Source organism: Pinus tabuliformis, chromosome X (genome assembly GCF_031772625.1).
Source record: "Pinus tabuliformis cultivar Carrire ecotype Pingquan chromosome X, CPIR1, whole genome shotgun sequence".
Classification (NCBI taxonomy): Eukaryota; Viridiplantae; Streptophyta; class Pinopsida; order Pinales; family Pinaceae; genus Pinus; species Pinus tabuliformis.
The window spans coordinates 110536757-110563719 of NC_142308.1; the positions used below are offsets into that span (position 1 = coordinate 110536757).

The window sequence follows — 26963 nt, forward strand, 5'->3', positions numbered from 1 at the left end:
TGAATGAAAAATTAAATTATACATCCAACGAGTGTTCCCGCTCAAACTTTGGGTAAAATCGTAGGGAGATAAGTTGAAAATAGGAGTTGAAAAATATTTCTTTATTTTTTTTATATTTTTACCTTTTTACTCCAAAAATGGTGAATCATCCCTCATGTTTGATATAATCATATTGAATCCTATTAATTCTGATAAATTTGCTTTTTGTTATAATTTTTTTTAAGGTCCATTTTTTACCTCAAAATTTCTATAATGACCCACTAGCCAAAGAGGCGGAGAGAGTTCAGATCTTCAGAGAAAAGAATTTCAAAAACACAGAGCAATAGAGAAAGAGTGGGCCAATAATAAAAAAATTCAATTCAGAAAGTCAAAACAAAAATTGGATAAGAAAACATACATAGTCTAACAATCTTTGAACCACGAAACGTTGCAGGACTCTAGCTTCCATAAAGCGTGGTGTAAAATGAGCTATTGTCACCTACGTGTGACCCGATGCTCTGACTTGCATGAAACTTATATAAGCCCAAGAGTGGAAACTGTGAACCTTGACCTACAAACTAGGAGGATGAGGAGAAAGTTCCCCAGTAATGCTCAGGGTGTTGAAGAATTCGACTAAGACTCCAACTACTAAGAACGATAATGGAAATTATAAAAGGGCCTAACAGGTTTTCACTGGATTGAACTGGCCAGAGACCCCATAGAGAAATATCTTCCATTATAAAAGGGCCTAACAAGTTTTCACTCGATTGAACTGCCCAGAGACCCCATAGAGAACTATCTAAGTTGAGGATATAACAATTAAATGTACAAAGGGTTGTCTAGTATCAGAATTTAGGTAGGCTCACGCTACGAGGAGAGTCGGATTTATAAAGATAGAAGTGCCACTCATCTCCCACGTGAGGACAAGGCTTTCCTGGTAGAATGACATGGCCACTGTGGTACACGGTCTTAAGATTAAGGATCCAACATACCCCTTACCTCAAGTGAGGTATTAATAACTTGATTGTCATTCAATATACTTGTGAGGGTGGGCTGCCACATCCCCATAGTGGAAACCTATCCCTAGCCATTTACTTTAAAAATGCTCATATAGGATTATTTTTGTTTATAATTAAATTAAATATAGTATTGTATTATTTATTATGATTAAAAATATATTTTTATACATTTCTAAGGTTGACATATGTATTTCAAGTATCAATCATTTATTTCAATGATATATATTAAATATATCTTCTTATATATAAATATATTTTTGTTTGTTTATATTTATATTGAACTAAGATATGGTATTATATTATTTTTTTATAAGTATTAATTCTTTTACTTTGTTTATCATTATATTAGTATACATATATTTTAATTTGGGATTTATCTAAGTTTTAAAAGAGATCAAATCTCTTATCATGAAAATATTTTATTGAGTTTAAAATTTGAAAAAAGGTTTAGCTCTGATTTGGTTCCTCTCAAAGTGTTGTATATTTGAGATAGGATGGAACTATGTTGGTTTTTAATAATATTATTTTTGTTTATATAAATTTCACATATCTATATTTAGAAATATTATTACTTTTTATTTTATTAAAAGTACATACATATATACACGTTTTATAAATTTCTTGATTTGATTTTTTTAATATGATATGTATAGCCTTGATTATATATATATATATATGTATGTATATATATAGATTTATTTATTTATTTATTGAATTCTTAAAATATATCAAATCGATTTTAATTTATAGTTATTATTTGTATTTTATATATTTTTCACATTTCTATATTTAAAAATGTTTTTAGTTTCAATTAAATGGTAATTAATTAAATGTATTAAATTTTTACATATTTATTAATTATATGTTCTAAAATTTGATGGTTATGAATATGAATTATTATTATTTAAATTAATATTAATGTGACATGTATTAATGATTCTTCCCTATTTTTTTTTTATTTTTTTAATAAAAAAATTTACAATATCACAAACTTAATTGTATCAATTTATTATCTTTATGCTTTATTTTTATTAATTTTTGGCACTACAACGTCTATTAAGTTAGACATTTAAATGTTCACACTTATTTACCATATTAATATATTAAGTTCGACATTTAAATGTTCACACTTATTTACCGACATTACAACATCTCTCACATTCACATATTGGGATGACACTATAACATTTCTCCTATATTAGGTTATAGAGTGGCTCTCAGCAAGAAAAAAACATTATAACATAACAAATTTGAATTGAAAAAGTTTATTATTTTTTTTAATTGATCCAACATTATGTTTTATTATTATTATTATTATTTTGATATTACAACATCTCTCCCATATTGCGCTATAAAGTGCTTCTTCCCAGAGAGAAAAAAATTATTTAAATTTAAAATAAAAAAAAATTGTTATTTGTATTTCTATTAAAACCCCCATAATACATATATCTACCAATATTATGTTTTTTTATTTTTTATTTTTTAATATTACAACATTTCTCTCATATTGAACCAACATTTAAATGTTTGCACTCATTTACAAACATTAAAACATCTCCCCCATACTAAACTATAGAGTGTCTCTCTATGCAATTATTTCTTGTTATAAGTATTATAGAATTTTTAAATTTAACATCTAATTGCAAGTATATAAAATATAGTTTTCAAAAAAATAATGTTACAAAATAATAAAAGAAACACTTAGACAACACAAATTATGCTATTAAGGCATAACAATGTGTAAAGGAAATACACATGGGCAAAAGTATGGTATTTTTAAGTAATTTGGCAAATGTACATTCATTACATGAATTTCCACCCATCATAGAAACTACCACATATTTACTTGAACAAAATGTTGGTTTATACAATGTAGTTTTCTTTTAATTGCTGTCATAAATTTTATTAATTCCCACCTTGATGATACTATAATTGATACTTTGTCAGGGTCGTTTTATCACTTCTTTTATAATCCAAGAGATGTTAAACACAATCACAACTTCTTTAATAATATTTGTTTTGTAAACATGTTTGCGCAATTTTCTTGAATGTGGATTTTTTTAAAATCTACCATTGAAGAATGAAGGTATATATCGCTTCCTTCCTTGCTCCAACTTGGCCCTCTTAATGTCAACCCAATTTTTTGGAAGAGTAGCTTCTTCTTACTCAAATTTATCTTTTTCACCATAGAATGACGACAATCCTCTTACAAATCATTGTATTTTTTTTTTCATCTTTAATTAAACAAACATTTTTTAGTAATTCGGTGAATTTTCTTCCATATTCCTCCATTTTCATACTCCCCATCTTAAATGGAAAGAACTCTTGAATTTTTCCTTCATATTAGTGTTTTGAAAAATACTCATTTTTCAAGTACCTTTTAAACTTCCTCCATGAGATTTTCCTCACATTCAAGTTTTTGATTTCATTTAGTTGATTCCACCACATATTTTATTTTCACTTCAAGTAGTAAATTACAATTCAAGCCTTTATGCTGGATTAGTAATTGTACAACTAGAGCTACATTCTTATATTTAGCAATGAAGATTCAATTTCCTCTCCTTACTTATCCTCACCATCAAATGTAGGAGCCTTAATCTTCCTAAGCTTTCCTTGCAAGCTATCCAAGTCATGTTTCCTTCTTTGTTGTTTAAATAGTGATATATGTAGACTACTCCCATATTACGAGAAACATAAGCTCACTTAGTTGAATGTATTCATGAGTGATGTCGATGGCTACCAACATTCCTATAAATCCTTAAATGTTCAACATCCTCTCTCCTAACTTTTGAATTGTGTTCCTATACTTGCCTTGAAGCAAATATCTTATCCATTCACTTTTGTAAACTATTTAAGCTTTATAGAAACCAAGTATTATTTTGATGTTGTTCCTTCATTAACCTTTCATTATTATTCTTATAGTTGAGCTCCTCCATTCTGGGAATCCTCATGGTCTCCTCTAAGTTTCTATTCTCTGACCTACCCGTTCCATGTCCTTTTGACTTTGTGTCAACATTACCCATGCTAAAATTCATACCTTTAGCCTCTTCTTCATGACTATCAGTCACCTGGGCATTTGTCATACTTCCAATCCTCATAATTCTACTCCTGTAGGCCACCAATAGACCTTATTTGAAATAAAAAAATTGGGTTGAAAGATGTATTTTGCTTCTTGGTAACTCTCTATTAGCTATTTGTTTGCTCAATAATAATTTTATGGTTGATATGTATGCCATGTAAATTTTTGGCCAAATTTTCAGAATTTTTCTTATTCTACTACAACATCTTTTTGTTTCCTTGAAACATTATATGTCCAAAATTCAATTCTTTCTCCATGGTTGTGCTTTGTTCTGAAAGAGATTTCTATTGGAGTTATTTTGTGTCATAATCTAAGCTATAGTTGAAGAGTTACACATTTTGGAAGTAAATTGTTCCCTAATTTTCCCCTTATATTGTTTTAGTCATAACTTACTCTCACTAACTCACTTTCACAATTGTAATATATCGTGAGAAATCTCTTTTCGAGCTATTTTAGTTAAACTATAAACACTTTTTGTATCAATGGTACACATATCTTTCATGGATTTTCACTAGCCAAAAATGTCATTTAGTGCCCTAAATTCCTTGCAATTTGATAACGAAAAAATCAATGAAAATTTTAAAAAGTTATGGGATTTTTCACTATCTTAGTACTTTAAATCAACTAAAAGTACATGTAACTCTTTTCTGTAACTATCATACAACTATACGAGTAGTATTTGTGCTCTCTTTTTGATTGGTAAGTACATGTGTGTGTATTTCTTAGTTCTCATACACACACACTTACAAAGGATTAAGATCATGTGTTTCCTCTTAAGAGGACATAGGTCATAAACTAGAGAGGGTAAAATATGTCTTTCTTCTTATACATTAGGAGTCAAATCGTTGCAAACAATTAGGTCCCTTATCCTTTAAACAATGAAGCTTCATACATCAATTTTATCTTTCGCTTAATCATAACCTTAAAATTAGATATTTTATCTTTCGCTTAATCGTAACCTTAAAATTAGATAATTATATATATATATAGTCCTCCGTTATCATTGAAAATGCAGTGAGTTTGCACACCTTCCCTTAAACGCCGAGCACACATGCAAGTACTTTTTCTTCCTTTGGGTTCTACCTTTGCTCCATGGTTCACATGGAAACTTACTAAACTCCAAAAAGATGAAAGATTCTCCCTTCAACTTCACTTTTCGCCGTGGAATTTCTTTAGTGGTTGCGAAAACACGCAGGGTCCATTCCCCACATCCTCCCACAACATGCGACTTACACACTTGCATATCTGATGGTTGATATTGGTGTAGATAGACAACCCGTAATTCATAATGTATTATAATATACATGAATGTTTGTGGAATGTTTCACTTTTAATGGATTCAATAACCATAGTTAACCTAATTCAACTCTCCAAGGCACAGTTTAGGCAGAGTTGCATTTTAATAGATCCAATTTCCATGATTAACTCAATCCAGTATCCCATAACTATATCAAATTCCAACATGTGTGCAAGTTAATAAGTTACATTTTCTATGTATCTAATGGCCCAAATCTATATTAGATACCAACATGTGCATGTTAATACCAAGTTACACTTTCGATAAAATATACAAAATAATAAGCGATAACTTATAAGTGTTTCAAGATTATTTATTTATATTCGAATTTAAAATAATTTAATATTAGTGTAATAATGAGATTAATTTTTTTTTTACATGGTAAACTAAAATAATATAATATTATTTTAATAAAAAATAATATTTTCTATATTATTTTAATAAAAAATAAATTTATGATGAAATAGGAATTCTAAAATATTAATTTAATTATCAATAACTATTAAGTTAATGGTAAAGATTTAAATTCTATAAAATATTATTAATAGTAATTATGAATAAAGAGTTGGGATTTATTTCAAAAGTAGTTATGTCTTTTTTATTTTTAGTTTAATTTTAAAAAATGTCATATCAACTAATTTCAAATTTAGTTTGGTTTTTGCTTATGACATTGAACTCTTATTGCATATTGTTGTTTTACTATGTTGTTCTTGTTATATCTCTATCAAATATTATTAGTAGTAATTATGGATAAAGGTTGAAATTTATTTCAAAGATAGTTATGTTTTTTCCTTTTGAATTTAATTATAAAAAATATTAAGTTTAGTTTTTATTTATGACATTGAAATTTTATTGCTTATTATTGTTGTTTTAGTATGTTGTTCTTGTTATATAAAATATTATATATATATATATATATATAAACTCATTTTTGTATGTGGTTCTCATAATGGTAAGTGCTACATTCAAAAAATATTTGTACTAGGAAAATCCAGATGAAGGGATTACTTCTTGTAGGCTTAACCATAAAGCCTAACAGTGAGAGTGTGAAGAACGACAGAAATCCAATTAAACTAACCCTTGGAACTTATATATGTTTAAATCATATATTAATCTTATTTAAAGTTAATTGATAATAATAAATTCAAATAAGATAACAATATAGCTAATTGTTATAATCTTTTAAAAATATTTACAATATAAAATGTATTATAAAACAAATATTTTTTATATTTATTAAAATTGATTTTTATGCATGTTCATCATTTAATTTATATATATTCATTAATAATAGTCTATATATATATATATATAAAACATATTTTTGATCATTTATTTTTAATCAATTATATAATTAAATAAAATATGTACATAAAGTGGATATTTATAAGCGGGAAAAATATTGATAGAAGCAATTTCTTATTTTTAATTTTTTATTTATTTATTTGTGGGTATTGTTGTTCTTTTCCTTAATAATGTTTTCATTAGAATGTAAAAATAGTAGACTAAAAGTCCACTATGGTTATGGTAATATGGATGGAATTTGGATTTAATGATATTTTTTCAAATTCTATTATTGTAAAGGTGGATATAGAAAACATCATATGTTTTAAATTATTTATTTATTTATTTAATTTTTTTTTTTTAAATTGATTTTAATTTTGTTGGGTAATATTCATTATAATATCTTTTTGTGTAAATATATTTATAATATTTTTATTACGTGTAAATTGGTTATATTTTTCTTTTATTCTTCAAGGGAAGAGTGAGGAGAAATATAAGTTATTACATTAATATTTCTCACCATCAATAATTAAACTTAGGTGGGGGAGATAACAACCATTCTTCCTATTCATGGAACTTATCTAGTGTTTATCTTTGCTTGCTTCAAAAAAGTTCTCCCATTCAATCATGGACAACATGGAAAACTAATCTTGATCTATTGTCTCAACAAGTTTCCTTTTTGTTTTAACCCTTGCATTCTTATCACCAATAATTTGATTTTAGGATGGTACTTTTGTACATACCTTGAGGGTTCTTTCGAATGGGTCTTTGTTTCCTCCACATCTTCAACATGTTCTTCCTCTCTTCATTGATTTGTTGATATAGGGTATTGATAAAGCATGTCTTCTTTCTCTTGATAGGTAGTTCCTCATCAACCTTCACATCTATATAATCAAAATATTATGAAGCCTTTTATTGTAGCACCTGTACCCTTTTTGTTTTGGTTAATACCTTAGGAATATTTCTTCATCTAACCTAGCATTAAATGTTCCCAATTTCTCATCGTTGTTTTTAATATAATACTTACTATTAGACACTTTGAAATGTTTCATTGATGTTGGTTTTCCATGCCATAATTCATTGGGTTTCTTATCACAGTTGGGTCTAAGATGTACCTTATTTAGTATGTGAATTGTTGTGTAAATAACTTCTTCCCAATAGGTTTAAGGAATATTCCTTTCCTACATCATCTCTCTAGCCATTTGTTGTACTAAATTGTTTCTCCTTTCATCAACTCCATTCTACTAGGGTGTGGTTGCAATGGTATACTTCCTATTTATTCCATTTTCATCATATAATTCTACAAATTGATTTGTCGTAAACTCTCCTCCTTTATCTAGGTGTATGCACTTTATCTTGTAGCTTGTTTGGTTCTTTATGGGCACCTTAAATACTTTAAATTTCTCACATTCTTCTGATTTATTTCTCAAGAAGTATACACATGTTAGTTAGGAAAAATCATCAATCATTGGCATGAATTAACACTCAACTTCAAGTGCTTATGTTCTAGAAGGCCCACACAAATACAAGTGTATTAGTTGCAATGGCTTGCTAGTTGATAGTTGATTCTTGGTCTTGAACAGAACACAAGCTTGTTTCCCCATTTGCAATGACTTGCAAATAGGATTTTGGGGCTTCATTATCTTAGGAAAATATCTTACAACTCTCGTTTTACTAAGTCTGATGATATGGTTGAAGTTTAGTTTTACTAGTCTCCTATGCCACAACCAACACTCATCTTGTTTGCCCAAATAACAGTCTTCATTGTCTTCCTTCAAAACATATACATTGTTTTCTGTTCGGATTCCTTTGGTAAATATATTTCCTTTTGTAGATGACCTTATCTCACAATATTGAGCTCTATAGATGACACCATAACCTCTATTGCACATCTGACTTACACTCAACAATTTATGTTTCAGTACATCTAAGAACAATACATCATATGCCTTGCCTTTGCCTTTATTCAAGCTAATTGTACCCTTTCCTTTTACTTTTTTGTTGCATCATTTCCGAAGGTGACATTTCCATATTTATTTTCATCTAAAGACATTAACTTACTTTTGTCCCCAGTCATATGCCTAGAGCAACCACTATCAACATACCATTGATTGTTTTGGTTCTTAGCATAACGAACTAAGCCACACTTACTCCTTTTCTACTCTTCCTTTTTCTTTTTCCACTACATGGGTTCCTATGTCCTATGATTTCCATGAGGTTGTGATCCAAATTTTTTGAGTTGACATTCATAAGATGTTGGGCGTGGGATCCCCTAAGGGAAGTTTTGGGGCTTAAAGCCCAAATTTTGGTCAAAAGATGTAAATCCGATGTAAAGACTCCGCATTTTGTGGGCGCGGAGCGCGAAGTTTGTACATGAGTCATAGGGTTGTCTGCCCTTAATTTTGTAATGTAATGTTGGCTTTAGAGATCTACCCATGGTTCGCGGCCCATGGGATTGTATAAATAAAGTGAAGCTATAAATTGTAAAAGAAGTAGAGAATGAAGGATGAAGAATTGAGTCTTGTCTGAAGTGTAGAGTTGAGTCTTTGGGTTGTAGAGTAGGAAAAGGCTCTGCAGCTGAGTGTGCAGAGGCCTAGTAGTCCGTAACTGAGTGCATAGACCCCTGCAGCTGAGTGCGCAAGGTGAGTCGAGTTTGTAACCATTGAAGCATTAATAAAGAGAAGTTTCACATTAATTTTGTGTATCTATTTCCTGTTTTTATTCTTTGAGTATATTGGGTATGAATTGCATTTTCACTCTTTATATAGTGCACAAACTTATATGATTGTGTTGATTAAGTAAATGTGAGATAAGTATCTGTTTACGCAAAGATAACTAACAATTGCAAGAAGATAAGTAAGATCCGCAGTGTAACTTTGGGAAATAGCTTAGATTGCTGGCATAAGCAATGCGAAAGCACCTCAGCCCCTGGTGAGGGCTGCGCAAAGGTAGTTATAACAGATCGCGAAGGTATCGCAGGTCATGATAGTGCGTGAAGTGACCTACGCGAAGGTATTCACAGTTAGACTAAATCAACCCCTCAGACATCTCGAGGGTGTAGAAACTTGGTTCTAGCATCCCCCCATACTGCTTCGGGTGAGACTTCAGTCCGCGCTCCGTGGGCTGATGCCGAAAGGGTCAGTAGTGTAGGGAGAGTTCGTGGTAGACACTTTATTCAGCTATAGCGAGGCAGAGCGACACTTCCTTAAAGGACCGCAAGGTAAGTAAGTAAATTCTCTGAATACTTGGATTAAAATTCTATTGTGTGAAAAGAGGGTTATGCAATTACCTTGATGTTCAGAGCTACGCAAAGTGGAAAAAACTATAGAAACGAAGGAAGTAAGGGACCAGAGAATAGCCCTTTGATTTCACCTCTGCAAGGGGACGAGGAAGAGCTCGCGAAGGTCTCGCCGCGAAGTGCGATCCATCTGATAAGGCAAAGAATTCCACGAATACCACGCCCACCCACACCACCTCCAGTTTCATCGCCTTCACCTCCATCTTCACCCGTACCACCTCCGCCACCACCGCGAGTCAATATGGCAAGCACAATAAAGTTTCATGTGTTCAAGGGAGTGGGAAATGAGGATCTGGACCAATTTCGATTTGTCATAAGAGTTGTATGGGAAGCGCAGGGAGTTACAGATGATAATATAAAGAAAGCGACGCTGGTCAGTGCTCTGCAGGATCGTACACTAACCTGGTATATTAAGCATTCTATTGATAATCCAAATGCGGGAATCGCAGATATCCAAGAAGTGCTAAACAAAGAATTTAGTAGGCCGAAGTCTGAAGCACAGACGATCATTGGATTCAAAGAAATCATGATGCTACCAGGCGAGACTCCTTGGGAGTTGGATCATAGGTTGAAGTGTACGATTCGTGAAGCTAATATGAATATGACGGATGGACAACATCGCGAATGGTTTGGAGCATCGCTAATGCCACATTTAAGGAGCGCGTTATCGCAGCAGAAGTTAACAACTCAAGAAGAGGCCTTAAAGATTGTGATGAGGCTACATGAGACCCTAATGCAGGCTCCCGACTTGGGAGTTCAGCAAATCCACACCCAGTTGAAAAACTTATGCCTTGAGATGCAGAGTCTGAAACAGGACAAGACTGCTCGACCAGAAGTACGCAAAGAGGTGTGGTGCGTAAAATGCAAGGGTCAGGGTCATGATAAGGACCACTGCCCGGTGTTCACGAATTACTTCGCGGGAGGAGGACTGATGCTGTTAAGGCCGGAAGCACAAGCAGGACCTAGTGCGGCACCTGCTTTGTGGTGTGCGATTTGTCAAATCGGTGGAAAGCATGACACACACAACTGCGATTTGTTACAGAAGTACACACAAAACTCGCAACAGTTGTTTGTAACTTTTGTAGGTCGGTGGGACATGATGAGCGCATTTGTAGGAGTTATGAGTTGATGATGGATAGAACACCCACCTACAGAGTTTAGGCCAAATCGCGGCCCCTAGACCTGAATGCAAGAGTGGCGCGAACAGGATTTCAGCGGCGTGGACGAGGTCAAGGTGGAGGAGGACCTGGAAGAGGTCGCAGACAGCTGATATGCTACAATTGCAGAGGGTCGAGACATTATGCCCGCGATTGTACGAAGCCAATGCGTCCATCATGTCTATATTGTACTTTTTTTATCATGAGACGGAAGATTGTCCTACACTGATAGCTAGGTTACATAAATAAAGAACAAAGCATCATCAATCAATATCGGGGATGAGCATGAGTATCTATTTCAGAGTTTCCATCTAATCGCGAGGGAGTTTTGTGGACACATCAATACTCTTTCCCCCTTCTCCTGCGGGGAACAACTTCATCCTTCCAATTTCTTTCAAGGAAGCAGCCTATACACTCAGTGGCCTTCCCCATCCGTGGTCTATCTCGTAAACACGAAATTTTGGAGACATGAATGTCATTACAATGTAATGATTACATAAATTTCCAAGAATTGGGTCTATGTTTTCGCTGCCAAGATGAGATTTGACAAAGTCTACAAAATTATTGATGTGCACCTTTGTGCCATAGGTAAAAATGAGTTCTTGGATGAGAGCCGCAGCAAACACGATATCCTCCTCCAATAACTGCTTAGCCGTAGTCCCGGCAACACCCCTGCAAACGCAGTTCCCAAAATACGTTGGAGGCAATGGCGGTTTTACTCGCGCCCTCTGAAGTCAATTGGCACTCTAAAATAAACGGACTCGTTCTCTGGAATTTGTCGAGCTTTCATTATGCATCTCCAAAACTGCGCTGAAAGTGCTACAAATGAAGTTGAAGCGCCCGATCGTTCCTTCAACGCTTGAATTATTTTTTCGCTGAAATGAAATGTTGATATTTCCAGATTCGTTTCATCTTCGACAGAATTCTGGACAATACTGATGTCAATGTTTTCAACTGAGGGATCACCAACGCTTGCATTGATTTCTGAATATTTTAAGGGCAGCGAATTATCGGGGACAAACCTGAAAATTTGCGCCTCCTTAATCAAATCAGTGACAACTTCTTCAGCCCTCGAAAAAAGGTTGGGTATTGCCTCATTCTTATTTTCCCACTGAAAGAATGTTCTCATGTGGTGAGGACTCTTGGAAATGGAAACTTATCGCTACACTCTGCCCAATTGTTCATGAAATGCGTAAAGGAATTCCCGTCAGCAATAACGTGATGAAAATTGGCTCCAATGCAAAATCCGCCTCCCTGAAAAGCAGTGACCTGCAATACCCATCGTTACTTTTGAAACTGTTATGCAATTATGCAACAACGATTCTATAGGCGGAAAAAACTGAAAGAATCGTTTTAATGCCCAGAAAATAAATTACCTCCTGCCATTGGTGATGTTCTTGATGCAAACCACAGTCCACTTGCTTCTTTACTTCAGCACTCCAGCTTCAATCCAAGCAAAAGAAAAGAATACAGAAAATCTGAAGGCACTTCCAAGCTCTGCTCTCTCAGCTAGATGGTGTAAAAAAACTGAAGGGGATTGAGATACAAGCTTGGGGACCAAACAGATAAATTTATAGCCAAGCTTCCATCAAGCTTCTGATGGCTATGTGTCAGGTGTTCCACAGATCAAGGTAGAGAACTCCAGATGGAGTAATGGACCACTTCAGTAGCTCCCAACAATAAATTTATTAACTGCAGTTGATTTCCTTAATTTAAGGAAATTACTGCAGTTGGTTTCCAGAAATTAAGGAAAGACTGCAGTTGGATTCCAGAATTGTAGGCAGCAGTTGTCAAAAAAATTAATGGAGCTTAACATTCTCCCACTTGGTCCATACTTCCAAACTTAATGTCTCAACTTAAAACCCATTGATAATCTGTATTAAGTAATAGATACATGAATCATGGCGATAAGTCCTCTAATGACGAGTATTATCTTCCATGTATTACTATGTATTTATTCTTATTATAATTTATGTGGCAACAATTTCTTAATGAATAAACCTTATGTTTATTCTTGGTCCTTCTTAAATGAATTTTCTCAAATCAACTTAAGGTGCACATAAATATGAGAAAAAACATCACAATAATTAAGAATTTCATTAAAATAACATTGTCCATACAATGAGAAACTACATAATGGAACCAAGTCCCATATTCATTACATGATCCTTGAATTTAAATGGTGGCATGCCCTTAGTCAAAGGATCAACGATCATCAACTCAGTGCTGACGTGCTCAATGACCACTTTCTTTTCTTTAACACGTTCCCTTATAGCTAAATACTTAATGTCGATGTGTTTATTTCGACTCCCACTTTTGTTGTTTTTAGCCATAAAAACAGCAGCTGAATTATCACAATATATTCTCAATGGCTTAGAGATAGAATCCATAATTCTAAGCGCAGAAATGAAACTCTTAAGCCATACACCATGTAGAGTAGCCTCAAAACAGGAGACGAACTCGGCTTCCATAGTGGAAGTGGCAATCAAGGTCTGCTTGGCACTCCTCCATGATACAGCTCCACCAGCCATCATAAAAATGTAACCTGATGTTGATTTGCGTGAATCAACACATCCAGCAAAGTCAGAATCTGAGTAGCCAATTACTTCCAATTTGTCCTTCCGTCTATACATAAGCATGTAGTCTTTGGTTCCTTGAAGGTACCTCATTACTTTCTTTGCAGCTCTCCAGTGGTCTAAACCTGGATCACTCTGATATCGTCCCAACATTCCCACAAAAAATGCAATGTCAGGTCTTGTGCAGACTTGAGCATACATTAGGCTTCCGATAGCAGAATCATATGGAATGTTCTTCATTTGTTCCCTTTCAAGGTCGTTCTTTGGGCATTGGTTCAAATTGAACCTATCACCCTTCACAATGGGAGCTACACTTGGTGAACAATCCTTCATCCGAAATCTCTCTAAAATTTTATTAATATAGGTTTCCTGTGACAAACCCAAGATGCCTCGGAATCTGTCTCTATGGATCTTAATGCCAATGACATAAGATGCCTCACCCATATCCTTCATATCAAAATTTTTAGAGAGGAATTGTTTCACCTCATGTAGCAAACCCTTATCATTGGTTGCTAGCAAAATGTCATCCACATATAAAACAAGAAAACAAATTTTACTCCCACTAACTTTCAGGTATATACATTGATCCATAATGTTTTCTACAAAACCAAAAGAAGAAATTACATTATGGAATTTCAAATACCATTGGTGGGATGCTTGTTTTAAACCATATAATGACTTCTTGAGCTTGCAAACCAATTGCTCACCATCACTAGAGGGGAATCCTTCAGGTTGTTTCATATAAACCTCCTCCTCTAGATCTACATTAAGAAAAGTCGTTTCCACATCCATTTGTTGCAACTCCAAGTCAAAATGGGCTACTAATGCCATACTAATACGCAAGGAATCTTTCTTAGATACAGGAGAAAAAGTCTCTGTGTAGTCGATTCCTTCTTTCTGAGTGAATCCTTTAGCAACAAGTCTTGCCTTGTATCTCTCAATGTTGCCCAATGAGTCTTTCTTTGTCTTAAAGACCCATTTACATCCAATGGCTTTTGCACCATTAGGCAACTCAACAAGATCCCAGACTTCGTTACTCTTTATGGAATTCATCTCTTCCTTCATGGCATTGTACCATAGTTCTGATTCTTTGCAACTCATGGCTTGTGAAAATGACTCGGGATCATTTTCGGCTCCAATGTTGTAGTCAGACTCTTGTAGATACACAACATAATCATTAGGAATTGCTGATCTCTTTGGTCTAGTAGATCTTCTTAATGTTGTACCATCATCTTCTTGAGAAGTATGTGGTTCAACTTGTTGTTCAAAAATTCTTGGCAACTCTTGAACTCCTTGATCTACTGGAATATCGTCAGCAGCTTGTGGAACTTCAACAATTGGTTGTTCAACACTAGTTTGTACTTGAGGGGTGCTATGAACAATAACCAATCTATCACTTGAAGTGGAAGGTTGAGATTCTGAATGATCCTTCTCAGAAACTATGTTTCTGGTTTGATCGCTCCCACTGATCAAGTCATTTTCAAGAAACTTTGCATTTCTTGATTCCACAATCCTAGTGCTATGAGATGGACAATAAAATCTGTAACCTTTAGACCTTTCAGCATATCCAATGAAATACCCACTAATGGTCCTTGGGTCCAGCTTCTTCTCTTGTGGATTATAAATTCTCACTTCAGACGGGCATCCCCAAACGCGCATATGTCGCAAACTTGGTTTCCAACCTTTCCATAATTCAAATGGCGTTTTAGGAACTGCCTTGGTTAGAACTCGGTTTAATATATACACTGTCGTCTTAAGTGCTTCAGTCCACAAGGATTTAGGAAGATTGGAGCTGCTAAGCATACTCCGCACCATGTCCAATAATGTTCGATTTCTTCTTTCTGCTACACCATTCTGGTCGGGTGAACCAGGCATGGTGTATTGGGCAACGATCCCATGCTCTTGAAGAAATTTAGCAAATGGCCCAGGTGCTTGTCCATCTTCTGTGTATCTACCATAATATTCTCCACCTCTATCTGATCTCACGATCTTAATTTGCTTGTCGCATTGTTTCTCTACTTCAGCCTTAAAGATCTTAAAGGCATCTAATGCTTCACTCTTTTTATGAAGCATGTAGAGATACATATATCGTGAGTAATCATCTATAAAGGAGATGAAGTATCTCTGACCATGTGAGTCCATGTCTGGACTACATATATCAGTATGTATGATCTTTAATATGTTGAACTCCTATTGGCACCTTTCTTTGACTTGTTGGTCTGCTTTCCCTTTATGCAGTCCACACAAGTCTCAAAATCAGTAAAATCCAGAGTATTAAGTACCCCTTCATTTACCAATCTTTTAATTCTTTCTATGGAGATATGACCTAGTCTCCGGTGCCATAATTTAGAAGAATCTTCATTAATAACACATCTTTTAGTGCCAGTGTGAACATGCATTGAATCATAAGTGACATTGTTTTGTAAATTAATACAGTAAAGACCATTAGACAAAATACCATTCCCAACATAATCAGATTTATAGAATAGACTGAAAGATTTTTCTGAAAAGTTTAAGGAATATCCAAAAGGTACAAGCCTTGAAACTGAAATCAATTTTCTAGAAAAACTTGGAACATAAAAGGTCTTTTCTAATTCCAAAACAAAGCCACTTCTTAAAGTTAAATAACATGTTCCTATAGCTTCCACATGCGAGCCCATCTTGTTTCCTGATAAGATGCTTTGCTCACTTCCCACTGGCTTCCTTAGGTTTTGCAAACCCTGCAAGGAATTCGAAATGTGAATTGTTGATCCAGAATCAATCCACCATGTGTTAATATTAACGTTAACCATATTAGATTCATAACAAACAAATGAGATTAAATTACCTTTGTCCGCAAGCCATTTCTGAAATTTGGCGCATTCCTTCTTCATGTGTCCCTTCTTTTTACAGAAGAAACACTTGGAATCCTTCTTGATATCGGCTTGGGGAGGTACTTTACCCTTCCCTTTCTGATTGGCTTGAGATTTGCCCTTTCCACGCGTTGCCAGCATTGCACTCTCTCCCAGTTCCATCACCAGTCTTTCTTCCTCTTAAACACACATGGTCATGAGTTCATTAATTGACCATTTATCTTTATGTGTGTTGTATGAGATTTTGAAAGGTCCATATTGGTGCGGAAGGGTGTTCAGGATGTAGTGCACTAGGAAGGACTCCGATATATCAACCTCGAGTTTCTTCAATTGAGCCACAGTGTCCCTCATCTGCATGATGTGCTCGCGCACACCTTTCACACTGGTGAGCCTTAGGGATGAGAACTTCATGATTAGGGTGCTTGCTAGTGCCTTGTATGAAGTGACGAATTGATCATCAATGGCCTTCAACAAGTCTCGGACCTTTTCATGCTGATCAACAGAACCACGAATACCAGCTGAAATTTTAGTCTTAATGAACATCATGCTTAGACGATTGGATCGCTCCCATCGTTCATAAAGCGTGATGTCCGCTGCAGTGCTGGTATTAGTGAGTGCCGATGGTTCATCTTTCCTAATAGCATAATCTATGTCCATCCACCCTAAATGAAGGAGAATCCTCTCCTTCCAAATCTTATAGTTATCTCCCTTAAGTTTGGGAATGTCACAACGAATTTCAGAGAAATTTGCAGGTTGTACTACTGCATCAAAATTAAAAAATCACATGCTTATGTTAAAATTGAGGCTTAATAAACTTTCATGTTTTACCAATGTAAATCATGCTCAAAAATTGAATCTCATGACATAAAAATTGCCTGTGGGCTAAATTTTCAATTCAAACAGATTCAATAAAACTTTATGATAAAACTTATTAATTCATAACTCCTGTGGGTAGGTTATGAAATTTTATCCTAATTAATTACATAAATATAATAAAAATTCCTGTGGGATAAAATTTATTATATTTAGTCTAATTAATTACAATTTAATGTCTAAATAATCTTTATGTGATCTAACCAATCAAAATATATAATTTTATTTAATTAAAGATGCTGTGGCTATTCTCTAATTAATTAAAATTATATGGATCACTAGACATTAATTTTATTGCATAAACAAAACTTAACCAGAGAGAAAAAATAATGTTTACTGAAAGGAGTAAGTCAAAATGACATTTTAAATAAACTCCATATAACTGTAATAATTCTTCACAAAATCAAAATTAAGGTTAAAGCAGTCAGCATTACCGTAAATGACTGCAAATTGATTGTTCAATTTATAAACAAAACAAAAAATAGACCAGCAAACAAGCTATTTTGCTCACAAGATAAATAAAATTAAAATTAAATTTAAATTAAATTTCAATGAAGCGAATGCAGCGCTGAGAACATTATTCAGTACGCGTTCGATTAAAGAAAGGTAACTAGCTTTCAAAATCTTGAATTGCAAGCAAGGTTGTTTCACGCTCATTATTCAGTCAATCGCAGTAAAATTTTTGAATAAAACTCAGTCATTATTAAACCCCTACTAAGTGCGTGTATCATAAACAAAGTCTCCCACATTCACGTTATCTCCCATCATAGGATGAGTTAACTTCAAACTTAACCAACCTTTCATAAACGTATAACTGTCGATTACTCTTAATTATATAATAAGAGGAATCTGTCCGCTAATATCTGTGTGAACAACTTATTCTACGGTCAAATGCAATTACACAACGTATTGAAAATGTCGTTTTCATGTCTTTTCTATGGGAAGAAGCTTGGCTATAATCTACAATCATGGACTTAACGGGTCTCCATCACATTCCCAAATATTTCCGGAATTCTACAATGTAATTAAATATGGGCCCGCAAATAACCAAGTTTTCAATGCTGCAGAAATAAATTATGAATAATATTTATTCCACTTCCGCGATTCTGTCAAATTCTTGTCCTCTATTTTAAATTATATACTAGTTTTTTTTTTTTAGGTTTTCATACTGTAAATATGACTGAAACGTTTAATTTTACCCACTCAGTCTTTCCGATAAGTATTGTGCTAAGAATACATCTACAAATTCATTCGCTCAACTCGAAAGGGTTGGTGTTATGATAAGAGCTACAAGTAAATGCCTGTCTTTTGATTTAATTTTTTTTTTTTTTTTTTTAAATCCAACTCTTCGCACTCACATCACCGTAGTTACAACATATATAAATGAAAGGTACCCAGTTCGATTCTGTACTTAGACATTCAGTCGAATAAATGAAAATAATTTTCTGTATACGGTTCAAATTAAATCATTTCAAAGTATTCGAATCGCACCAAGGCAGAGATAAATAAGATGGGCTCTGATACCAATGTTATGCAATTATGCAATAGCGATTCTATATGCGGAAAAAACTGAAAGAATCGTTTTAATGCCCAGAAAATAAATTACCTCCTGCCATTGGTGATGTTCTTGATGCAAACCACAGTCCACTTGCTTCTTTACTTCAGCACTCCAGCTTCAATCCAAGCAAAAGAAAAGAATACAGACAATCTGAAGGCACTTCCAATCTCTGCTCTCTCAGCTAGATGGTGTAAAAAAACTGAAGGGGATTGAGATACAAGCTTGGGGACCAAACAGATAAATTTATAGCCAAGCTTCCATCAAGCTTCTGATGGCTATGTGTCAGGTGTTCCATAGATCAAGGTAGAGAACTCCAGATGGAGTAATGGACCACTTCAGTAGCTCCCAACAATAAATTTATTAACTGCAGTTGATTTCCTTAATTTAAGGAAATTACTGCAGTTGGTTTCCAGAAATTAAGGAAATACTGCAGTTGGATTCCAGAATTGTAGGCAGCAGTTGTCAAAAAAATTAATGGAGCTTAACAGAAACATCATCCACAGGAAAATGAAAAGCTACTGAATTTTTCATACCTGTATTGAGAGAAGCGAATCGTCATCATTTCCATGGCGGGTCTGGACAAGTTCCTTGAAGAAGTTTTGGTGCTGAAAATCACCTACTTCCACATCCTCCAATGACATGTCAATGGTTGCTTCGACAAACTCCACTCCGTCATCGTTGCAATCAATTTGGGGCCGACCCCATTCTCCTCCCTTCATATCCAACCGACCGGCAAATGGATAGAATTCCACCATAACTAACGACATGCTTTTCTTTAGCTTCTCCACTATGGTGGGGAAATCGTCGTCGGCAGTATGGTCTGGCGTGTTATAGAAAAAAAGGTTTTCCACATTATTATTGGGTATGTTACTAATATCAATGGCTGACAAGAACATGCTATGCTTGGCAGTGGGGATGGTTGGTGCAACAGTGGAAACCCTCGTTACCTTTACTTTCATTTGGACTTGTGCCATGACCGCAGGATACAAACCACCCAAATGTAAAATATGCCAATGAAATGTAGATTGGTGAAATTATGGATCGAAGCTCAACCTGTTTTCCGCAAAGCTCTCTTTTATAGATTGAGCAACCTGTTTTCCTTACTTGTGAAATTTTAATTGAAATATTTAACTACTTTTCTTTTCTTTATGGGGAAGTTTTAATTCAAATATTTAAGAATAGTTATGCTTTTAACTATTTCTTTAATTTACTTTATTGAGTGATATTCACAGGTTTAATATTTAATTATGCTTTTTTAATTAAGTTATTTTAAATTTAATTAATTAAAGAAAATGTCATATCAACACATATTATATTAGCCATATTGTATTGATAAGCCTCCGTATTGGCCTATAATATTGTAACAAAAGCTATTTAGAAATTAAGAATTTCCATAATAATGTGTGCATGAATTTTTATGGCTAAAAAAATTGTTATATGCTCTTTTATATATAATAATAATAGTTTAAAATAAAGTTATAATTCAGTTAATTTTGTTATTGTTCTTTTTTTTTTTTTTAATTTATTATTTAGAGCAATGTGAGACATATCATAAATTAATTGTTTTGACATTTATATGTTTAGACATTTAATTTATCTGCCTACTCTAGTTATACTTATAAATTAAATAAATTAAATGTTGTTGTGTGGTTCTCAATGCATTTTTACAATGCGCTGTTATTAATATTAATTATTATAATGCCTTCTCTTATCTTTTTCATTTTTACATAGTTTTCACACATAAAGAAGATATTTTAAGTGTGTTTCTTGTCACTTTCCCTACATAGCACAATATAGTAATATGTTAATCAAGTGAGTATATATAATAATAATGTTTTATAATTAAAAAAAAGGCCAAAGCTTAGTACACATACAAAATATTTAAAAAGTGCACAGAAGTTTCAAGCATCATGCAAATGTGCTCGATGTATTTTGATGTTACAATATGTCATGCACTTGGTGGCATTTTAAAGAGTTAATTTTTCGTGTTCTAATAAGGAATTTTTTTAAAAAATATGGTATTCAAGCATGTGAACAAATTTGATGATTGTAGATGTTATGATATGCAATAACATATCATAGTGTGAGGTGCTGTGAACTGTTGAATAATCCCATGATTCCTACAAAATTTCATGAACTCTCCCAATATGTATTCTCCCACTTGATCATAGCGGAGAATCTTAATGAATTTCCCTGTCTGCTTCTCCACCATATGCTTGAATTCTCTAAAGCATTGAAATGTATGTCTCTTCTTTCTAATAAAATATACCCACGAGAATCTAGTGCAATCATCAGTAAAGAGTAGAAAATAATATGCACCACCTAGCGACCTAGTTTGCATAGGTCTGCATATATCTGTATGCACAAGCTCCAAAATATATCTTTTCTTCTTATTAGCATTCAAAGGAAACTCTTCCCTATGCATTTTCCCTAATGCACATCCATCACAATCTAAATGAACATTCTGAAAAGTAGGTAGTCCATCAACCATACCTTTTATTTGTAGCAGCATGAGATCTTGTAGGTTAAGATGACCGAATCTTTTATTCCAAAGATTCTTGGCTGTCAGTCATGTTGAAGCTAGATCTTGGTGTGGCATGCTCTTGAAATTCAACCTATACAGGCCTCTCACACGCACTCCTGATGCAATTGCTTCCTTCTTTCTGTCCTTTATGACACAATATGATCTGAATAATTTGACTTGCAGGTCTTGATCTGCCATCATTGAAACCAAGATCAAGTTATTTTTGATCCCGAGTACATACATAACATTTTTAATATATCTGATATTACCATCAGGCAACATCACCGGAATATCAGTGTACCCCTTAATCTGATAACCTCTGTCATCACCTAGATATATGTTAGCTCCACAAGTAGTTTCTTCAAAATTTTTGAACCAATGCCTATTACCTATCATATGTGATGATGCGCTTGAATCTACGAACCATATTTCGGCCTCACCCTCCTCAAGAGCTAAAAGAGCATAATCAACTACGAATAATTGGAGATCATGACTGTGACCTTCATCGGCAAAGTGCCTTGTGTGTTTTCTCTGTTTATTTCTGGCCTCATATTCTTGTTTCTTAAAGTAAAACTTAGCTAAATGATCGGTTTTCCCATAGTAAAATAATTTAATGTCAGATTTGTTACCGTAGTTACTTGGAGACATACCTCTAAATGGTCTCTTCTGAAAAATGCCACCGCCTTTCTGTCCCTGTGCTTGTTTCCCTTTGTATGGCTTCTTCTTCGCCATCAGAGCAAGATCAACACTCCATGGTCTCAAATTCTACTGCCTCTCTTATTCCTATATCAGGATTCCTGTTATCTCTTCAAATGCAAGGGATTTCTCCCTTGTAGACAAGCCTATGATGAACATTTGGTATTCATTCATCATCCCGTTCAATGTAATTGTGACAAGATCGGAATTAGACACCTTCCCCTGATGTCACCCAATCAGTCCTTTAGGTTCTTGACCCGTGCAATGGATCGAGTAACAGATTCATTCTCCTCCATCCTCATGGAAAACAACTTGCCTTTGAGCGACAAGACGTGATTGGTGTTCTGTGTTTGGTAAAGGTTCTTGAGTGTAGTCCATATCTCACTTGATGATTTACAATCTTTGATATGTGGAATAACGTTGTCTTTAATAGACATCTTCAATAAGACTTTCACCTTATTCTCCCTTTTATCCCAATCCTGTATTAGTGTTGTTGTACCTCCTTCTGAAATGGTCGGCTTCTACTCATCGCTGGTGACGATCGACCAAGCGCTCGATCCCTCAAGCAACGTCTGTAGCTTGAATTTCCAATTGGTATAATTGTCCCATCGAGTTTGTTAGTCATGTTGAGATAAGCTTCTGTGAAATTGTTCATTTTCGACTAATCGGATTCCAAATTCCTCGATCTTAAGTTGATTCTAACCAAGTGAACAATTACCAACTACAGTAAAAATAAATAATCTTAAAACATACAAGAACCTTTGAATTGATTACGGATCTATCTGATCTACCACCAATTCACCCAACCTGCCTCCTATCTGGTCAATCTTCCACCAATCTACCACGATCTCTACGTTTGCATCTCAAATCCACCACCACACTGACAAAATCTCAAGCTCAGAATCATAAAAAACACGCCATCTCCCTTTCTCCCTGAACAAACGTGATTTTTGGGGGTGATGAAGAAATTCGCTCTAAGTAAATATCACATCATCATGGGTTTGATCTTCATATCCGCGATGATCATCGCTTCTGTCATGCTAAAAAACATGATGACTGCTTTGTGCTTAGCTGGAGGTATGTTGAGACCTATGAGAAAGAAAAATTTCTCCTGTGAGTAAGGTATGTCACTCCCGACCACCTAGACTCTAAAAATGTGAACATTGAAGCTCCTCTGTTTCCACTAGGGCACTATAGCCAGGAAGGCTCTGTAGCCACTAGGGATCTAATGTAGCCAATAAGGCTCTGCACATAAATCAGGCTCACCAGATCTAAGCTATGATACCATGTTAGAAAAACTAGAAAGAAAAGAAAGAATTGAATAAACCAACAGCTCACAGGTGAGTAAGTTGGGTCTGGAAGCTACATAAACTGGAGCATACACTCTCATATTCAATTAACCAAATATGAGACAATAAATACATCTCAAAAGAATAGGGAGGTGAGAACAAACTCCTACAACCTTGGAACTAATCCTAACTTAAGGAGTTATGTTACAACCATGTTACCATTTCTCCATTAATACAATATAATATTAATTATTTTCAACTATCATGTAGAACTAAAATCAAGCTTCTCCAACTCAAATTTACTGAGTTAACTAAGTGACAATAGCCATGTCACCTCAGTTGACTGCCTCCAAGTATTCTGCTGAAATAGAAATTTGAACTCTAATCTAGTTTGACCAAGGAAAAGTCAAAATTATTTTTTCTTGCTTCATTTTCAACACTCCCTCTCAGTAAGAAATGGATTATCGACCACCCCTATCCTACACCTGTGGAACTTGAATTTGCCTCTTGATAAGGCCTTTGTTAAAATATTTGCATCTTGTTCCTCTGTCAAAATGCACTGCAACAACATAATCTGCCTCCGCACACAATCTCGTAGATGGTGATACCGAATATCAATATGCTTGGATCGATCATGAAAAATATGATTCTCAGAGAGTTTGATGCAACTATAATTATCACAGTAAATCATAGTAGGATCCATCATCTGAAAAAACAAGCTAACAAGTATCTTCCTTATCCAGATCACCTCACATGTTGTTGGACTTGCAGTTATGTATTCTTCTTTTGCTGAGTTGAGTGCCACTGCTCTCTGCTTCTTTTCATACCAAGAAACTTCTACATACCCAACACTGAATATTGCACCTGACGTGTTCTTTCGGTCTAGTGGACTTCCCTCCCAATTTGCATCGGTGAAGCCACATAACTTCACCCCCTTTTTCCATATGTACCAAAGTCAAAACTGGGTAGTACCTCTAAGGTACCGTAGGACATGTTTAGCTACCCTCCAAAATATTTTGGTTGGACTAACCATAGCTTGACTAAGCTGGTTAACTGCATAACATATGTTTGGTCATGTTTTCACAAGATACATGAGTGAACCCACCAACTGCCAGTAAATAGTCGCATCCACTTCCTCACCTGAAGTGACATCCTCTTTCCTCCAGTTGGCCACTAGAGGAGTCTCCATGGGTTTGCACCTGTCCATGTGGAACCTCTGAAGTATATCATGGACATATTTTCCATGAGAGAAAAACAATTCCCCATCACCTTTCCATACTTCCAATCCAAGGAAGTAGTGCATGAAGCCCATTTCCTTCATCTCTAACTCTCTTGCAAGGTATTCCTTGCAAGATCTGATCAACTACTCATCACTAATAAGGACCAAGTCATTGACATATAAAAAAATAATAAAAAATTTACTTCTACCAAAATATGATAGAGATTTGCATCTGCTTCACTTTTTTTGAAGCCCAAACTGGTGAGATAGTTATCGATCCTGGTGTATCAAGAACAAGGTGCTTGCTTGAGTCTGCACACATTGGACTCTCAGTCACAAGTCTTGAAGCCTTCTGGTTGCTCGATATACACCTCCTCCTCAATAACTCCATTGAAGAATGCTATTTTCATATCCATCTGGTGGATCTTCCACCCCACATGTGCAGCCAAAGCAAGGATTGATCTAATGGATGAGTACCTTGCTATAGGAGAAAATGTCTCCTCATAGTCAATCCCCTCCACCTAAGAGTACCCCTTGGCCACAAATCTAGCCTTATACTTTTCTGTGCTTCCATCTGGTACCTGCTTCACTTTAAAGATCCATCTCGAATCCACAATTGATTTGTCTCCTAGTCTTGGGAACACAACCCAAACATTGTTCTTCACAATGGATTTGTACTTCTCCACCATTGCATAAATCCATACTGGTTTATCTACTTCTTCCTTGAAAGATGATGGCTCAATCTCTACTAGTTCAGTCATAAGACATGTATCTAATGTACTGATCTGGTGACCTTCTTTTCTTATGCTAATTTGAAGGAGCACCCACATTCTCCCTTGCATCCTAGACAAGTCTCTCATCTTCTCTAGTTCTCTTCCTTCCTTCTCTGGATGGTTCTGCTTGAGTGGCTGTCTCCACTCTCTGTTCCTCAAGATGTGGCTGCTCCATAACATCCTGAGGCTCCTCCTTTGGAGCTAAAAGCCCCTCCTCTGGTGCGATCTAAAGCTCCCTCTTAAGAGAGCACCACATGGCTTTGTCTTCATCAAATTTGACATCCCATCGCACAAATCTCATCCAAAGGAATGGAAAATACACATAGTAGGTGTAGGGAGTGTCTTTGTAAGCCATAAATACCCCCAACTCTATTGTCGTCTCCAACTTATTCCTTGACTTTTTGGAGACATGGAAATAGACAAAGGCTCAAAATATCCTGAAGTGTGACACATTTGGCTTCCTCCTCGAGAAAGCCTCCTCCAGTGTGATCATGCCAAGAATCCGATGAGGACTCCTGTTATGCAATTACACTGTTGTGTTGCATGATTCAACCCACAAGTGTAGATGTAGTCTTTGGTCATGCAACATTGCCCATGATGCTCCCACAATTCTTTTGTTCTTCCTCTCATCCACCCCATTCTACTGTGGGTTATGGGGTGTTATAAACTCTCATTGAGTGCCTTCTTTTGTACAAATTTTTTTAAACTCATTCGACACATACTAACCTCCATTATCACTCCCGAGAGCCTTCACCTTATTATCTGTTTCTTTCTCCACCAGTGCCTTGAACTCTAAGAATGATCCAAATCTTGGGGGGAGGCCCCCAAGATCTAAAAGATTGAAATGGATCTTGTGGGGGAGGCCCTCAAGATCTAAAGAATTGCAATGCTAGAAAAAAAATGATAGAACACACAGTAAATAAAACCACAAAGAAACCTTTTATTAAAACCAATAATAACTATAAAGGCTACATTCTAGCAGACCATCTGTCCTTTTACAAAATGCGACTTGTTATTTATAGTATTTTTCAGTTACAATACCATGGGTCAATTCCATGGGTGAATGAATACCATGGGTGGATGTCACAATACCATGGGTTAATTCCATGGGTGGATGAATACCATGGGTGTATGTTACAATACCATGGGTCAATTCCATGGGGGAATGAATACCATGGGTGGATGTCACAATACCATGGGAAAATACCATGGGTGAATGAATACCATGGGTGGATAAATACCATGAGTGGATGCCACTTACAATACCATGGGTAAATTCCATGGGTGGATGAATACCATGGGTTGATGCCATTTTCCATTTGGATCAAAGAACTTGGAGAAGGTCTCGTCCTTCTTCCACATGAAGAAGATCCAATGCTTCCACGAATAATAATCAATAAAGATAACAAAATACTTGTGCCTAGAAGTGGAGGCTATCGAGAAAATTCCACAAACATCAGAGTGGATCCTTTCAAGGACTACATGTGATC

General features: G+C 35.0%; 1 protein-coding gene across 1 annotated transcript; it reads right to left on the reverse strand.

The window, feature by feature from the left end:
* Positions 1 to 19499: 19499 nt before the first annotated feature.
* On the reverse strand, positions 19500 to 19946 carry LOC149138662 (rosmarinate synthase-like). Its single transcript, XM_089450446.1, has one exon. It carries the CDS (start codon positions 19944 to 19946, stop codon positions 19500 to 19502), a length of 447 nt encoding a protein of 148 aa, XP_089306572.1.
* Between the last annotated feature and the right edge of the window lie 7017 nt (positions 19947 to 26963).